Source organism: Equus caballus, chromosome 29 (assembly GCF_041296265.1).
Source record: "Equus caballus isolate H_3958 breed thoroughbred chromosome 29, TB-T2T, whole genome shotgun sequence".
NCBI lineage: Eukaryota > Metazoa > Chordata > Mammalia > Perissodactyla > Equidae > Equus > Equus caballus.
The window spans coordinates 29,698,402-29,713,966 of NC_091712.1; the positions used below are offsets into that span (position 1 = coordinate 29,698,402).

The window sequence follows — 15,565 nt, forward strand, 5'->3', positions numbered from 1 at the left end:
CCCCTGCCCATTCTACTTTTTGCCTCTATGAATTTGACCACTTCCATTTCTTCATATAAGTGAAATCATACAGTATTTGTCCTTTTGTCTCTGGCTTATTTCAGTTAGTATAATATCTTTAAGGTTCATCTATGTTGTAGCATGTGTCAGAATTTCCTTCCTTTTCAACGTTGAATAGTATTCCATTGTGTGTATATAACACATTTTATTTATCCATTCATATCTGTTGATGGATACTTGGGTTGCTTCCACCTTTTGGCTATTGTGAACAAAGCTGGTATGAATATGGTTGTACAAATACCTCTTTGAGTCCCTGTTTTCAATTCCTTTGGGTACATTCCCAGAAGTGAAATTGCTGGGTCATGTGGTAATTCTATGGTTAATTTTCTGAGGAACCGTCATACTGTTTTATAGTGACTGCACCGTTTTACCTTCTTCCCAACAGTGCACAAGGGTTCCAATTTCTCCACATCCTCACCAACACTTGTTATTTTCTGGGTGTGTTTTTTTTTGTTTTTTTTTTTGATAGCAGCCGTCCTAATGGGCGTAAAGTAGTAGCTCATTGTGGTTTTGATTTGCATTCCTCTAATGACTAGTGATGTTGAGTGTCTTTTCATGTGCTTTTTGACCATTTTTATGTCTTCTTTGGAGAAATGTCTATTTTCTTTGCCCATCTTTTAATTGGGTTATTTGATTTTTGTTGTTGAGTTGTGGGAGTTCTTCATAAAATATTCTGGATATCAACCTCTTATCATATATATGATTTGCAAATATTTTTTTCTATTCTGTGAGTTGTCTTTTCAGTCTGTTGATAGTGTCTTTGATATATGAAAGTTTTTCATTTTGAAGTAGTCCGATTTGTCTATTTTTTTTTTTCTTTTGTTGCCTGTGCTCGGTGTCATATCCAGGAAATCATCACCAAATCCAACATCATGAAGCTTTCTCTCTCTGTTTTCTTCTAAGAGTGCTATAGTTTTAGCTCCTGTATTTATGTATTTGTTTTATTTTGAGTTAATTTTTGTATATGATGCAAAGTCAGGGCCCAACTTCGTCCAGTTTTCCCAGCACCATTTGTTGAAAGGTGGCTACTTTCTTAAGCAAGGATTGTTTGAGTGGATATTTTCAAAGCAGATTGTTACCATTTCAAAGGTCAAACAGATAATGATTAAATTGTGCATCACTTAAAGGTAGATTTTGACCTCTCAGAAGTTGAAGAGTACTGAAGAGCTAAGATCATTTACATCCCTCAGGAAGGAAAAAATAAGGTAGCCTGCTAGGGCAAAGAAGAAAGAACTGAAAAGTTGCAGGATGTTCCACAGGTCAAAGTACATCTGCCTGGTTTGCTTTCTTCAACCACCCAGACTCGGTTGGTTGGAGTGTCCTCTCTCTTACCTGACAACCCAGGAGGGTTGGTGAGGAACATGTCCTCACCTTTTCTTTGGAGCTTGATTCTTTTATTGACATTTGCTGAATTAGATGGTGAAGCTGGAGGACTTGAGCTGCAGAGACAAAAAAGTTCTGACCTCCAACAGTAAGTAGACACATGGATTATTTCTGATAGACTAGAGTAGCTCTTCATCAGTTTTCACAGAATGCCAGAGAAGCAAAGGTGTTAAAGTTTTCTGGAGGAAAACAGTGATGTTAAAAACAAAGAGGGGAAAACATTTGGACTGTTGTATGGAGTTATCTTCTTATACACAAATTATTGATTTATCATTTTGCAATTAAACCAAGTATGCAGTGACTAGGAGATATCTCCAGGAAATGTGCAGACAAAGAAATGGCAGATGAGCAGGGAGAATTTGGTTGAGTGGACCACAAAGCAAAGGTATATGTGGTCTATAGTTATTCGGTGAGAAAACTTATTCTTTAAGTTTAAAAACTATATGTGCTAATTGCTGATGCGTTCTCTGGTTTGAATTATATAGGCCTCGAATGACTACAGAGAGGGGAAATTTAGTGTTTCTTACTGGGTCTGCTCAAAACATTGAATTTAGAAGTGGATCCCTGGGAAAAATTAAATTAAATGATGAAGACCTTGATGAATGTTTACATCAGGTAATACACTGGAAAAGATATTGAAGCAATTTTGTATATCCATATAAGGTCGCTAATTGAACAGGTCTATATTAATCTGTACCTTGAATCTTTAGCAGAAGGGGAACATAATTGGAAGTGAGACAAGTCCTTGTAAAGAACAATGCCCTAGGGCTATTGCGTAGAGGGAGTAATGCTAGCAGGAAGTGGCTCATTGTGGAGGCTTATGTACTCTAGTCCAGAGAATGTACAGAGGCTGGTACTGGGACTCCTCCACAAGGGGAGCAGGAAGGAGGGGGACTGGAGAAGTTTCCTTTTGCCATAGAACAGAATTGGCCAATTATTCTCCTGTTGAGTGTTTTCTGTGCTCATTATTTAATACAACACGCTGGTATATCAGTCATAATATTAGAAACTCGCATTATTTAGAGCTTACCATGGGCTGTCCCCTGTGCTTGATCCTTTGTGTGCATCACCTCATGTGACCCTCACACTCCCCTGTAAGGTTGGCTGTATTACCACCCCAGTCATAAGGGAGGTAAAGGAACCCTGCAGCAGTTCAGTAACTTGCATAAGGACACACAATAAATGGCTGAGCCAAGATTTAAAACCCGAACATTCTGATTCCAAGCCAGACCTCTTAAGGAGCACTTTAAACTGTTCTTATGGCCAAAAATGCAAACAGCAAAAAGCTTGATACATTGTTATGGAAAAGGGTAAATGGAATTACGCCATGGCTATTTTAGTCTTATGTTTATTATACATGGCATTGTTTTGGTTTTTATAATAATGGACAAGATCTTAGTGCTTAAAATAGAATACGACTCAAAATTTTAAATTTTATTTTTATAACATCTACATGACTTTTTCACTAACGTTCTCTTCCTACTCCTTTTTCTTCTTCTTCTTCTTCTTTTTCAAATTAGATCCAGAAAAACAAAGATGATATTACGGATTTAAAAAGGAGTGCAATTGGTCTACCACAAAATATTTCTAGTCAAATCTATCAGCTTAATTCCAAGGTAAATCTGACTGCCACATCATTAGACCAAATGGGTTCGTTCTCCTTAATTCAACTTTGTAAGTAACCATTTTGCGCAAGATGTACCAACTTTGTGTTCTCTTTAGAAATTTGATATTGTAGTTATTCACTTTTTGGCTAAGTGACATGCTCTAACAGGACGTAGAGGTGGTGATGGGCAGAAGGTTGGAAACGCTGTGATGAGGGCTTATTGTATAAGCAGGCCTTGCAGATGTTCTGATAGCAACCTTCTTATTGGTGAGATGCGTGAATCTCTGTCATCTATGAAAATTCCCAGACTCACTGTGTACAGAGAAGCAACGAATCACCTTATCTATGTGTTGTACCTCCTTTTAAAAAATCTATGCGATGGAAGAGAGTGGGGAGGAAGGGAAGCCTGTAGCAGAGAGGAATGAGGAGGGAAAAGGCATTGAAAGAAGGAACCAACAGATAAAGTGAGTCCCAAGGAGAGGGTATTAGGAAAAGACATGAAGGGGATAACGCGTTTTGTGAAGCGCCTTTGAACAAGCTAACTGATGCTTTTTCCTCCCCCTTACTAGCTTGTGGATCTTGAGAGAAAACTTCAAAGCTTACAGCAGGTAAGTCCCATAACTACTAGATCTCTAACATCTTTCACTGAAAATACACTAGAACCATAGACCGAGCTGGTATTCTTAAGATAGATAGATGATCAGTATCAAGGACTTGGGTTTTTCCCATAACTTAATTCTCATCACAGTTGATGCTTCCCAGGGTAGAGATGAGCAACCTGAGTCTCAGGGAGATGAAGTGACCAGGCCAGGGTCACTGGGCGCGTGACGCCTTCTGTCTCTGAGTTCAGCAGTCCACATGCTCTTCCTCCTGCGTTGTCACTCTTTCACCATGTTATGGCAAGCTTCAGTGTGCTACATCCGGTCAGCTAGTGACCACCTAACTTGCTGATTCTGGCATCAAGGACTGAATTTTGAAAGGCCGTGCACCCTCTCTAACATCAAACTCAGAAGTCTGGGGTACATCAAAAATATTCCAGGGGCCGGCTCCATGGCTGAGTGGTTAAGTTCGTGCGCTCCGCTGCAGCGGCCCAGGGTTCGGATCCTGGGCGCGGACATGGCACCGCTCGTCAGGCCACGTTGAGGCGGCGTCCCACATCCCACAACTAGAAGGACGTGCAGCTAAGATATACAACTGTGTACAAGGCGGGGTTTGGGGAGATAAAGCAGAAAAAAAAAAAAAAAGATTGGCAATAGTGGTTGGCCCAGGTGCCAATCCTTAAAAAAAAAAAAAATTCCAAATTCCACTAAAAGTACATTTGCTGGTAGTTAGATCGGAACAATTTCTTAGAGCAAATCTTCCATAAGTTTACTACATGCTTATAAATGAGTCCTTGTAATTTTAGACATTTTACCCCTTTTGTAGGTAGGTGGCATTTCTAAGACTTCATGGAAGCCATAAACGTCTACCCAGAGAAATGCACAGAATGTCCCCATATTTAAAAATCTGAATAAAAGTCAGGGGATTCCAGGTTAAGACTCCCTGCCCTAAAATTCTTGATCTGTTTTAATTAGGTTTCAAGCATTGTCCTCTTCTTTGGTGTTTTAAATTTGAAAATCGAGTTCATGTATTCCTTCTCCCAACTTTCACAATAAATTGCCCCCTTAGCCTTGATCTTTTAAGGGAGTAGGTGAGTGAATGAAAACGAGCAAGGAATCGTCCCTGTGGAGCAAGACGCAGCACTAGAGAGCTCACTTTCCTAGAGGGCTTCGCTGTTCCCACCAAACGTCAAGAGCTGAAGGCCATGGCCAAAATTAGCTCAGAACGTCCTCCCTCTCCTCTTCCCCCGGGAAGAGTTTTTGATCATTTTGAATGTAAGTGCCTTTATGCCTTTGGCTAGGGCAAGAGCTCTCTGGACACCACAGTCCCTGTCATTCCCTATTGTTTTCCTCCTGACCGCCTTCTGATTCCGTTTCCTGCTGCCCCCCCGCCCAACTCGCCCCCCCCATAGGCTTTTGAATTTTTAATCCTCTGGCAGCATTGATTTTGTTTGCCAGAAAAACTTCTAATGAGTTTGTGGTTAGCTTTCTTAGTAGTGTCCTTTGATGAACAGGGCTAATTGTGGTACTGGCACAAAGACAGACCGAATAATCTTTGGAAGAAAACAGAGTCCAGAAAGAGACCTCCACATGTATGGTCACCTGACTTATGACAAAGGTGGGGAGAGAATGGGCTCTGCAACAAATGGTGCTGAGTCAGTGGACTATCCTCTGGCTCTCAGTTTCATTTGTAGAGCGAAGGGATCAGACTTGATTTTCTGTGTGAGTCACTGAGTATAAAAAATATGTAGTTGGGGCTAGCCCGGTGGCATATTGGTTAAGTTCATGTGCTCCACTTTGGCAGCCTGGGGTTCATGAGTTCAAATCCTGGGCACAGACCCATGCACCACTCATCAAGCCATGCTGTGGCAGCATCTTACATACAAAATAGAGGAAGATTGGCACAGATGTTAGCTCAGGGCCAATCTTCATCACCAAAAATAAAAAAATAAAACAACAATTAAAAAAGAATAAAAGAAATAAAAAATACTTAGTGAATAATTTGTCCCTAGTTTAATTTTTAAAACAGAGAATTAGACTATGATTAGGTGAAATTAATAGAATAGCTTTCCTTGCCCCCAAAGGCATTACAAACCTTATAAGAAAGGAACTGATAGCTGACATATGGTCAGATTCCCCGGGCTGGGTAGACAAAGACAGGTCTGTTTGTGACCGTGGCCTGAAAGTGGTCATGTGAGCAGGCGAGTGCAGTGTGTCTAAGCCAGCCACACTTCAAACAAAGGGACTTAGAGTGGAAAGAGTTCGGTCATCTTAACCCATGGGAGGAGGGGTGGCAGCAAAAGATGATCAGATTTCAAATGCTTATCTGGAGGTAACAAAGATAAGAAAAACAGCCAAAGAACTGGAATTTCCATTTTATTTTCTTAGTACAACAGGAATGTCCACTATTATTCCTACACTTGAAATCTTTACTCTTGTCCACCAACGTATATTTTTCCAGCGAACAATGCTTTTCCAAATAGAGTGAGAATCTTCTCTCTCCTACCTCATCCCATCCCTGGCTAAATGTATGTAAATAGTAAAGAAATATGAATAAGACCGATAATAAGAAACACTTTTTATTTTTCCACAAGAGCGTTGATTTGAAGAAGAACTTAAGTAATTGATTTGAAGTCCAGAGAAAGAGCCCAGTTGACTAGGAGTAAAATGTAATCCTACAGCCCCACCTGCACTGAAACATGCCTTTCATTGCTGCCAACTGAAAGTATGATGTCCTCGCTGACCATCCTGTCTTTGTTTCAGACAGTTGACAGAAAGGTCTGCAGCAGCAATCCCTGCCAAAACAGTGGAACCTGCCTCAATCTTCATGATTCCTTTTTCTGTATCTGTCCCTCACAGTGGAAGGTGAGTCACTGGGTCTTTGGTCAAAAATGATGGTGAGTCAGCCTTTGCGGTTTCCTTGGAATCGTTCAGACATATTTAATTCTCCATGCAAAGTTTCTAGGATTCCGTGGTCTCCCAAATCAGAATGAATTACACCACATATGCCAAACTCCAAACAATGGTGGGCATGATTGTATAACCCACCGAATGCTAAGCCGTCTTAAGGAGGGGTTCACTTGATTGGGTAACTACATGGAAGGGTATGATATTTCGGCTAGCATTAGCTTAAATTGTTCAGTATGGAGAGTACCAAACGAATCTTGACACAGCCATGTAAATTTTCTTGCCGTTTTCTATTAATGGTGAAAATGTTCCTGACACACATATTAAAAACATTGTTGGGGGGGGCTGGCCCCGTGGCCGAGTGGTTGGGTTCTCGCGCTCTGCTGTGTTTCGTTGGTTTGAATCCTGGGCGCAGACATGGCACCGATCATCCAGCCACAATGAGGCAGCGCCCCACATGCCACAACTAGAAGGACCCACAACTAAGAATACACAACTATGTGCTGGGGGGCTTTGGGGAGGAAAAAGGAAAAAAATAAAATCTTTAAAAAAAAAAAATTGTTAAGTGAGTATTCCCAGGCATAGCTCCATAGTGCAATGAACGTTAGCTTGTATAAGGATGGTGTCCCTGGTGTGATCTTACCAAGAGCTCTTTGGTTCTATTAGGCCAAATCTGAGTTCCAAAGGAAGGGTAACCAGAGATTAGGGTTAATATTGTATTTGGCTTGACTGAGGATTTCTTTACTGTCCATGTATAACCCTTAAACATATCATATGAGTATTGGCCCCAGATGCCTCTGTGACCTGTGGCCCCTGACTTTGTTCTTTCCACGAGCGCAGGGTCCTCTGTGCTCAGTCGATGTTAACGAATGTGAGATTTACTCTGGAACACCCTTGGCCTGCCAGAATGGAGCCACGTGTGTAAATACAGCAGGGAGTTACAGGTAACTTTTCTCTTTTCTTCCTTTCTTTTTTTAAACAGCAAAGATTTATCTTTCATATCACGCGTTGGCATAGTGGCCCCGGTGGCTCTGCTTCACTTTAGGTTCGGTCTGCGTGCTCATTCTTAGGCCTCCGCTAAAGGAGCAGCAGCTACTTGGGGAATGTCCTTCTCATGGCTCTTGTCAAACGCCCCCATAGGGTTGGGCAGAAACATGTAAAGTCTTTTAAAGCTTTGGCTCAAAACTGACTGTCGCTTTTGCCATTTAAAAAAACATATATATTAGGGTATGTTTTTGCAGGACTTAAATAACCCAAAGTTAAGAGCATCCAAGATTAACTATCTGTATTACCGGCAAAATTAGGTACTCCATGGGGAAATATGTGGCTCTTGTTTAATGTACACATAACTATTTATTTAGATGAGGAAAAACTTGTGCCTCCTCAATATTCACCCCATGAAGAAATGCTTTTTCTAGAGTCCGTGAGAACTGGATGAAGGCCACTGTGGCTGGCGTAGAGAGTAGGGGTGACATGGTGCAAGATGAGGCTGAAGAGTTAGTAAGAGTCAGAGCAGTGAAGGGGCAGCCACTGAAGAGCTTTAAGTAGAAGAGGGGTACCCCACCATACCAGCAGGCCTCTGCTGTAGTCATCCAATAAATTAGTGAGCTAATAGATTTAGGAAGGGTATCTTCCTTTGAAGCGCTAATGAAAATGTTGATCATAACAACATTAGAGACTGAACTGAGGCTTTCTTCAAAATGAGTTAACTCTCATTGCCTTTTTTTCAATTAGCCATAAGGCCCCTTACCACAGTCATCATGCAGCTCCTATCTTGTCCTCTGATGTACTCTGCCAAATGGCTTATCTACAGCACTCTCCCACCCAGCTCAGCCACCGCCCTCTCCAGGAAAACTTCCCTTCCCTTACTAAGCTGACTTAGGCATCACGACACCGCCATGTTCGCATCAAACTCTAGGAATATTGGTTGTTAAAACTATACTGGCTGACAGATTATCTTTTCTAATAATCAAGTCTAAAAATTTATGGCAGAGCAACATCAAACTTAACTTTTGTATAGTTTCTTAAAATCACTTAAAAAAAAATCTAGACATTATCTTTCCCCATATTTTGGTTGGTCTCCTGTATTCTGTGACTATAAAGGTAAAGAAATTGATTGTGCTGTGGCATGAACAAATTCTTTCAGTACTCTAGGGTGTCATCTCACTGGAGTCAAGAGCAATTATTTGCTCTTGTACTAGTGTGTCTGCTGTCTCATTCTTCAATTCCCTTGTAACAATATCCATTCTGTTCTTTCCAGCAAAAACGAGTGCAGTAATTTTGTTTTTTCCCTTGTCATCTGTTAACACACTGTTTTCTCAAAAAGCAGTCACAATCCTTCTCTTTTTCATTTAATTGATCTTTTTGTTCTTTTGATCTGATCTTAAAAATTTTTGCTCATGGGCTGGCCTGGTGGCCCCGTGGTTAAGTCGCACGTTCTGCTTTGGCGGCCTGGGGTTCGCCCATTCAGATCCTGGGTGTGGACATGGCCCCGCTTGGCAAGCCATGCTGTGGTAGGTGTCCCACATATAGAGTAGAGGAAGATGGGCATGGATGTTAGCTCAGGGCTAGTCTTCCTCAGCAAAAAGAGGAGGATTGGCAGCAGTTAGCTCAGGGTTAATCTTCCTTAAAAAAAATTTTAAAAGAAAAGATACCTTAAAAAATGTTATGTTGCTCATTCCAAGTTACCAGCTTAACTTATTCAAACTTCTGGTAGATACATCCAGGGGTTCAATCAGTATGCAAAACCAAAATTAACCACCTCTGGGTTAAATTAAGTATTATGTTATTAAAGAGCCTTTTGCTTTCAGGACTTCATTTCTTATTTAAATGAATCCCCTAATCCCTGCCTTTGTAAACATTCAAGTTTGGGCTAGATCCAACATGCAGGTTTAATCTTCCATTCTCTTGAAAGCATTATCTCCTGTTCTGTTTATGGGCTTTTATCAATGAGAATTGCTGCTTGGAGAGATTGGTGACAAATAACTCCCAGCACGAATGCTTTCCTGACTTGCTGATATCAAGGAATGTCCTGCAGATTGGATCTCACTCCTGCTCTTCCTTTGTCATCCCTGTCTTTGCGGGGCTTGAAAGCCAACAGAGTAACAAAGATGTGTAGCAAGTGGGATGAGACCCACAGACCAAGCCAAAGCTGTTTTTCCCCTCAGCACATTATTTTCACCCCCGCAAAATGGAAAAGAAAAACATCTTTTTTCAACACAACTATTTGCTGCATGTCAGGGGTTAGAGTTCTTTGTCCAGATGCAAACATGAGAGAGAGAGAGGGAGAAAGACAGAGAGAGGACCATGTTATTTACTGAGAACTGCTTTAATGGCCGATTTAACTTTAGAAGAGCAATGCTGAATTCTCTCTTGTATATTCCCGTAAAAGAAAGCCCCAGGACTCATTGTGCTGACTCTGGTTTTGGTTTCTAGTCTCTGCCCTTCACAGATGTGCTGGAGGACACGAGAGAGCAGAATATTTAAATTTGGTTTCTTCCTCTTAATATGGGATAGTTTACGACGCCTCATGAGTTCTAGTTGATTATCTAGACCTAAATGTTCTAATTCAGGCATATGATGGAGGCTTTTTGAAGGAATCAAAGAAAATAGAAAGATGTGCATAAGCCTAAGATTACATGCTTGCTTTGTGGAATCTGTGTGTAGTGAAACAGAGAACACTAAGATACTTTCTTGAGTTCTGTTAATTATGGAAGATTAAATCCTGTTAATCAGTAGCTTCCCTGAGACTAGAAACCCCTTCAACAGACAAAAGGAAAACTTGAGCTGCTGTTGAATAATCTGGACCGGCAGAAATACGGCCGCGATGGGCAGAATTTGCTCTAGATTTGGGGCCTCCTTCAGTCTCTAAATCTTGGAGCCCATTTACTTGGGGAGACAAAGGTGTCTTTATTTAAAGGGATTAATAATTCCTAATTATAAAGGCTTTTGAAAGATAAACATGGTGAAAATATAATCAATTGGAAGTCCTATTTCACAGGAAAATTCCTGGTAAAAAATTTCTTTTTTAGGGTAAGGAAGGGAGAACGAGGAAAACCATTGTCTCTCTCCACAGATATGTGGTTCGAGCGAGGTCTTGCCCCCAACTGCTTCAGACAGCTAACAGACAATGGTTTGCCAGTTCTCAATGCTGTTATTGCCTCTTTGTTCTGAAGAATCGATTCTTATTGTTCCCCTGTTTACTTTGAACTTAAGACAGCCTTGGGATCCAAATTTGCCATGCTTGGAAGGTGTACGTCATCTACTTCGGGCTCAGGTCTAGATGGCTTTCTAGAAAAAATAAGTTGAGTTTGTTGGTTTGTTTTTTTCCTCCAGGAACACAGTGATGATTAGCCTATTTTATTTTATTTATTTCCATTCTCATCACTGCTGGATTTTAAAACATGCAGAGCAGATGAAGATAATCTAGTTTTAGCTCAGATGGCAGTTAGGTATTAAACTTATTAACTCTTTCAGTTAGTCAGTTATATTAATCTTGCACCATGGACTCGAACGCAAGTTAAACTATGACTATGAAAGTATATTTGACCTCTTCGTACTTGGCAAATGCACTTACAGTGTTTTTGAAGACTGAAAAGCCCAGTTTTGTTCTGCTGGAGCCAAATCAGCAATAGAAGGTCATTACAAATGTGACTTCTGCAGGGAGGCATCTAACTCATTACTCTTTCTTTAAAGGGCATACGTTATACAGGCAAACGCTGTTATGTGTGGAAATGGAGAGTCTTTACCTAACTCTGCCTTTCAACACACAGGACTGTGACACGGGAAAACAATGATGCAGAAGTAACACAGACTTAGGTTTTAATTCATCTTCTGCCAATTACGAATTCTGGGGCCTTGGGCAACATGAGGCTTGCCAGTAAAATGGGATTAACAATGCTTGTCTGAGGATCATAGCAAGGAAGCTGATAGTGTGCTCGGCTCCCTTCTGCCCTCGCTCCCTCTTTCTTCTTCTCACATTACTTAAACTTAAGTGAAAGAGGTACACTTTGTAGCTGTTTAGAGAAGAGTATAGGATTAAAATTTACACATCTCCAAGTAACAATACCAAGGAGAAGGAAGAGAGACGTACATACAGAGAGGATTTAACTGGGGGTTGGGAACCAGAATCTCCTCTCCAATCTTTTTTTTTCTTTTTTCAAGTATGCTTTTTGGGGAGGAAGATTGGTCCTGAGCTAACATCTGTTACCAATCTTCCTCTTTTTTTTTTCCCTCTCCAAAGCCCCAGTGCATAGTTGTATATCCTAGTTGTAGGTCATTCTAGCTCTTCCACGTGGGATGCCTCCACAGCATGGCCTGATGAGCAGTGTGGAGGTCTGTGCCGAGGATCCAAACCGGTGAATGCTGGGCTGCTGAAGTGGAACACTAGAGAGCTTAACCACTTGGCCATGGGTCCGGCCCCTCCTCTCCAATCTCAATGGTTCCCTTCCAATGATGGTGGGAGGGGGAGTCATTTTACAAAAGCAAAGCACTTAGTGATAAGATAAACACAGTTTCCTGAGCACTTCCTTCAGGAAAATACCTTTAGACCCCAAGGTGAAAGTAGTGTTCATAGGTTGGCCCTTTCATTTTATAAGAAACAAAGGTGAACAATAGATAGGGGTGAGGTCAGGATTTAAACCTGAGCAGTTTTGTCCCATGGGGTCATGAACACTCAGGCCTCTCAAACACGATAGACTCAGACAGCTAGTAATAGTTGGTTTGAAGATTTAAAAAAGTTTCTTTGGGGGAGTGGAAGTGGTGGTAAAATAAACTTTTAGTAGGGAAGTCTCCTGGATCACATGCTCAAATATGTATATGAAGTGGTCGAAGGTTCTATAATCTCCAAGAGTCCTATTAAATTCTCTGAAAGAATATTCTGTGTAAGGATGGGAGAGTGAAGAGGAAAGGGAAGAGAATATGAGCAGGAGAGTATGGAAAGAGAGAGATGAGAGGAAGATAAGTGGTTATGGATAGGGAATGAATAATTGAATTTCTTTTTGAGTTTAATCATCTCTTGCTGTTAATCTATGACCTTGCCTTAATGAGAAAGGCAACCTTGGAATGCTCAGAAATGTAATTTATTAATGGAACAACTTTTACACAATTATATAGTGATGTTGCAAATTGCATGGGACATACTAGGACAAAAAAAGTATTCATTTGTTTGCAATTCAAGTTTAGCTGGACATCCTGTATCTTTATTTGCTAGATCTGGCAACCCTACATGTGAGTGCCTGAATGGTATTCGTCATATTCATATTCTCCGTCTATGGCCACGTTCACTGATCTCTTCTTTCTTAGCACCTACTTGAAGGTGCCACCCCAGCAATTGTTTCTGGGGCCCTCCATGGGTACACCCCAGCAAGTTCTGTGCCCAGAGTCTGGCTGTTTTGCTTCTCTAAAAGCCAAACCCTCATTTCCCACACTGTCAATCACATGTTTGTTTTCATCCACGCACATCAGCTGAGCATTTTGTGCCTCCACATGTATTGTTGAAAGAGCTTCTTCACCTTGTAGAATGGCCCCTTTTCCAGAACACTCAGAAACTAGTTCACGGTTCATGGCCCTGCCGGTCCTCGCCATCCTTGTCTCTGACCCTTGGCCCCGATAGTTTGTTTCTCCCGAGAGGGCCTCTGCTGCTCAAGTCAGGCCGACACGACCTCTGAACCTGGCTCTCCACTCCACTGGATGTGCTCAGACATGTGTAAATAAGCTTAGGCTCTGTGCCTTCTCTATCCCTTCCTATTCCCCCAACTGTGTTCTCACACCTTCCACATTCCCTGTGAAGCCACAGTACACGTACACAATTAACTCAACAATTTTAAGAATTACATTAGTTTAAAATGACTTTGCTTGTTCATTATTATTGAACTGAAATCTTCTCTTAACAAAACACCCACTGCTAGCTTAGGTATTGTGTAATAATTATATTTTCTTATGAATTAAAATGTGACTGAAAGAAATGTTGCTATGTTAACTACACCTTTTATGGATAGAAGAAGAATTGCCCTTAGTAATATAATAATTATCATAGACTCTGAGATGCAGATGTACCCTTGCTTGTGGGGTTGTACGATCCTAGAGAACATTCAGGAATTTGTCAGTTCATTCAAGGACACCTATGCTTACTGGTGGAAGCAGTTGGACAGACAATGAATGGACTTATTGATCTCTCCCTTTACGCTCCTGAAGGAACTCCATTCCCCTTAGTTTATAGACGTCTGACCTTTGAAAGTGCTGTTTGATGATATGATACCCAAAGAATTTACAGTGGTGCTCTTAGCCCAGATAGTAAGTCATGGCCCTCTAACACTGTATTTGAGACGATAATACATTTACTCAATCCACCACTTGAAGCAGAGCCGTGATTTTCTTTTAAGACTCCAGCCAGTAAATCTGGTTTGCTGGTTTATGATTTTACATGAAGATCATTGAACTCCAGTTGGAATTTGTTCTTTTAATTGCTGCTAAGAAACAGGCACTTGTCCTGAAGCATAGCCCTGATGTTGTGCTCTTGTGTTACCAACAGCTGTCTCTGCTCACCTGAGACATATGGCCCCCAGTGTGCATCCAAATACGATGACTGTGAAAGGGGCTCCACGGTGCTCTGCGTCCACGGCATCTGTGAGGATCTAGTCCGAGTGCAGGCTGGACAGGTGGGTCCCCTCCGGAAAGTGACTCCTTGGAGGGAGTCGCAGTTATTAGTCCTCATCCTGCATGACTGTATACAAGCACGATCGTGCAGGGCTGCAGAGAGGAAGTCACTTCCTGCCCCTAAGCCAGGCACAGGCAAAGAAGGAGAGGAGAATTGTCAGTAAATAAGCAGAAAAGTGGACCCAGAGGTGGATTTTGTTATATAAATTACTAACATTTTTATCATACCTTCATGAATCTCTCTGTGGGACCTGACCTTCTCTTGGCCTTGTGAGTTTTAACTGTGACAAGACATGGAAACACAAAAGGCCCACTCTTGTCGACAACATGCAGTTTTAAGGAGTCTGGATTTTTCTGGCCCTGAGCCCCTGCAGATTCTGTGGACCCACTTCCCTGAGTGCCCCCTGTGCTCTGGGTCCTGACAACCTTGACCCCTGACCCTCAAGATTGCCCGGCTCCAGCTCTCTTGGCCCTGCATGAGACCTTCAGCTCTTTATTTTCAGTTCTATTTTTTTTCTACCCATGTGATGGAAAATGGTTCCTGTCCAGTGATGGTGGGAGGGGGAGCGTGGGTGGGAGGGCAAGGAGAGGCTTTCAAAAAGGAAACAAACAGAATTGATTTTCCAAGATCTGTGCCTCCATGGGTATTTTTCTCTCTAAAAACATAGCAGGCTGGGTTGACTGACTTTAATTATATTGACGTGCAGTTCTTGATCGTTGTTGCTCTTTCCCTGGCATCTTTGGGGCAAATTATAGGTTTCCCTTACCCTGAAATAAAGATGTTTCTCTTTTTGCATGGTCTGGTCTAAATGCTTAATCATATGGGAGGAAAAAGAGAAGCCACTCAATTGGCCTTATGGAAACGAATGTTAGAGGATAAACAGTTGGGGGCTTGGTGAGATTTTCAAAGGTTTTTCTGGATTGCCTTTATTCACACTTTTGTCATCCCGCCAGCCCAAGTACAGCTGCATCTGCGATGCTGGGTGGATGTCCCCGTCGAACAGCTCGGCCTGCACGCTGGACAGAGACGAGTGCAGCCTCCATCCTGGGCCTTGTTCAACACTTGTGCAGTGTTTCAACACTCCAGGCTCTTTCTACTGTGGGCCCTGTCCGACAGGTATGTGGGCAGGTCCATACCCAGCCAGAGGTGCCGTGCTGTGCTCTGCATGCCAGCCAGACATGGTGCCAGAACCAATTTCCTTCCACCACCAAAGGGTAGGAAGACCGTTCTCAGGAGGCGTTCCAATCTAGTTTCATGTCCTCTTTCACTAACTCCCCCACAAGACCATCTTACTGGTGGAACAATTCAACAACAGAAGTGGGAGGTTTGTCCCAAATTGTGCGAGAGTCAAAC

At 41.8% G+C, this 15,565-nt stretch overlaps 1 protein-coding gene across 2 annotated transcripts in view; it reads left to right on the plus strand.

Moving 5' to 3' along the window:
• The first annotated feature begins 1,218 nt into the window (after positions 1-1,218).
• CUBN (cubilin) overlaps positions 1,219-15,565 on the plus strand; it is a 256,261-nt gene continuing 241,914 nt past the window's right edge. Inside the window, exons 1-8 of one of the 2 annotated variants that reach the window (XM_023632206.2) lie at positions 1,265-1,531; positions 1,929-2,058; positions 2,964-3,059; positions 3,619-3,657; positions 6,412-6,513; positions 7,396-7,499; positions 14,087-14,213; positions 15,166-15,328. In XM_023632206.2, coding sequence (XP_023487974.2) covers positions 1,422-1,531; positions 1,929-2,058; positions 2,964-3,059; positions 3,619-3,657; positions 6,412-6,513; positions 7,396-7,499; positions 14,087-14,213; positions 15,166-15,328 — 871 coding nt within the window. In that variant the 5' untranslated portion in view covers positions 1,265-1,421. Of the gene's footprint in view, positions 1,532-1,928; positions 2,059-2,963; positions 3,060-3,618; positions 3,658-6,411; positions 6,514-7,395; positions 7,500-14,086; positions 14,214-15,165; positions 15,329-15,565 lie in introns of both variants that reach the window. The other variant, XM_070254934.1, reaches the window with a different exon arrangement.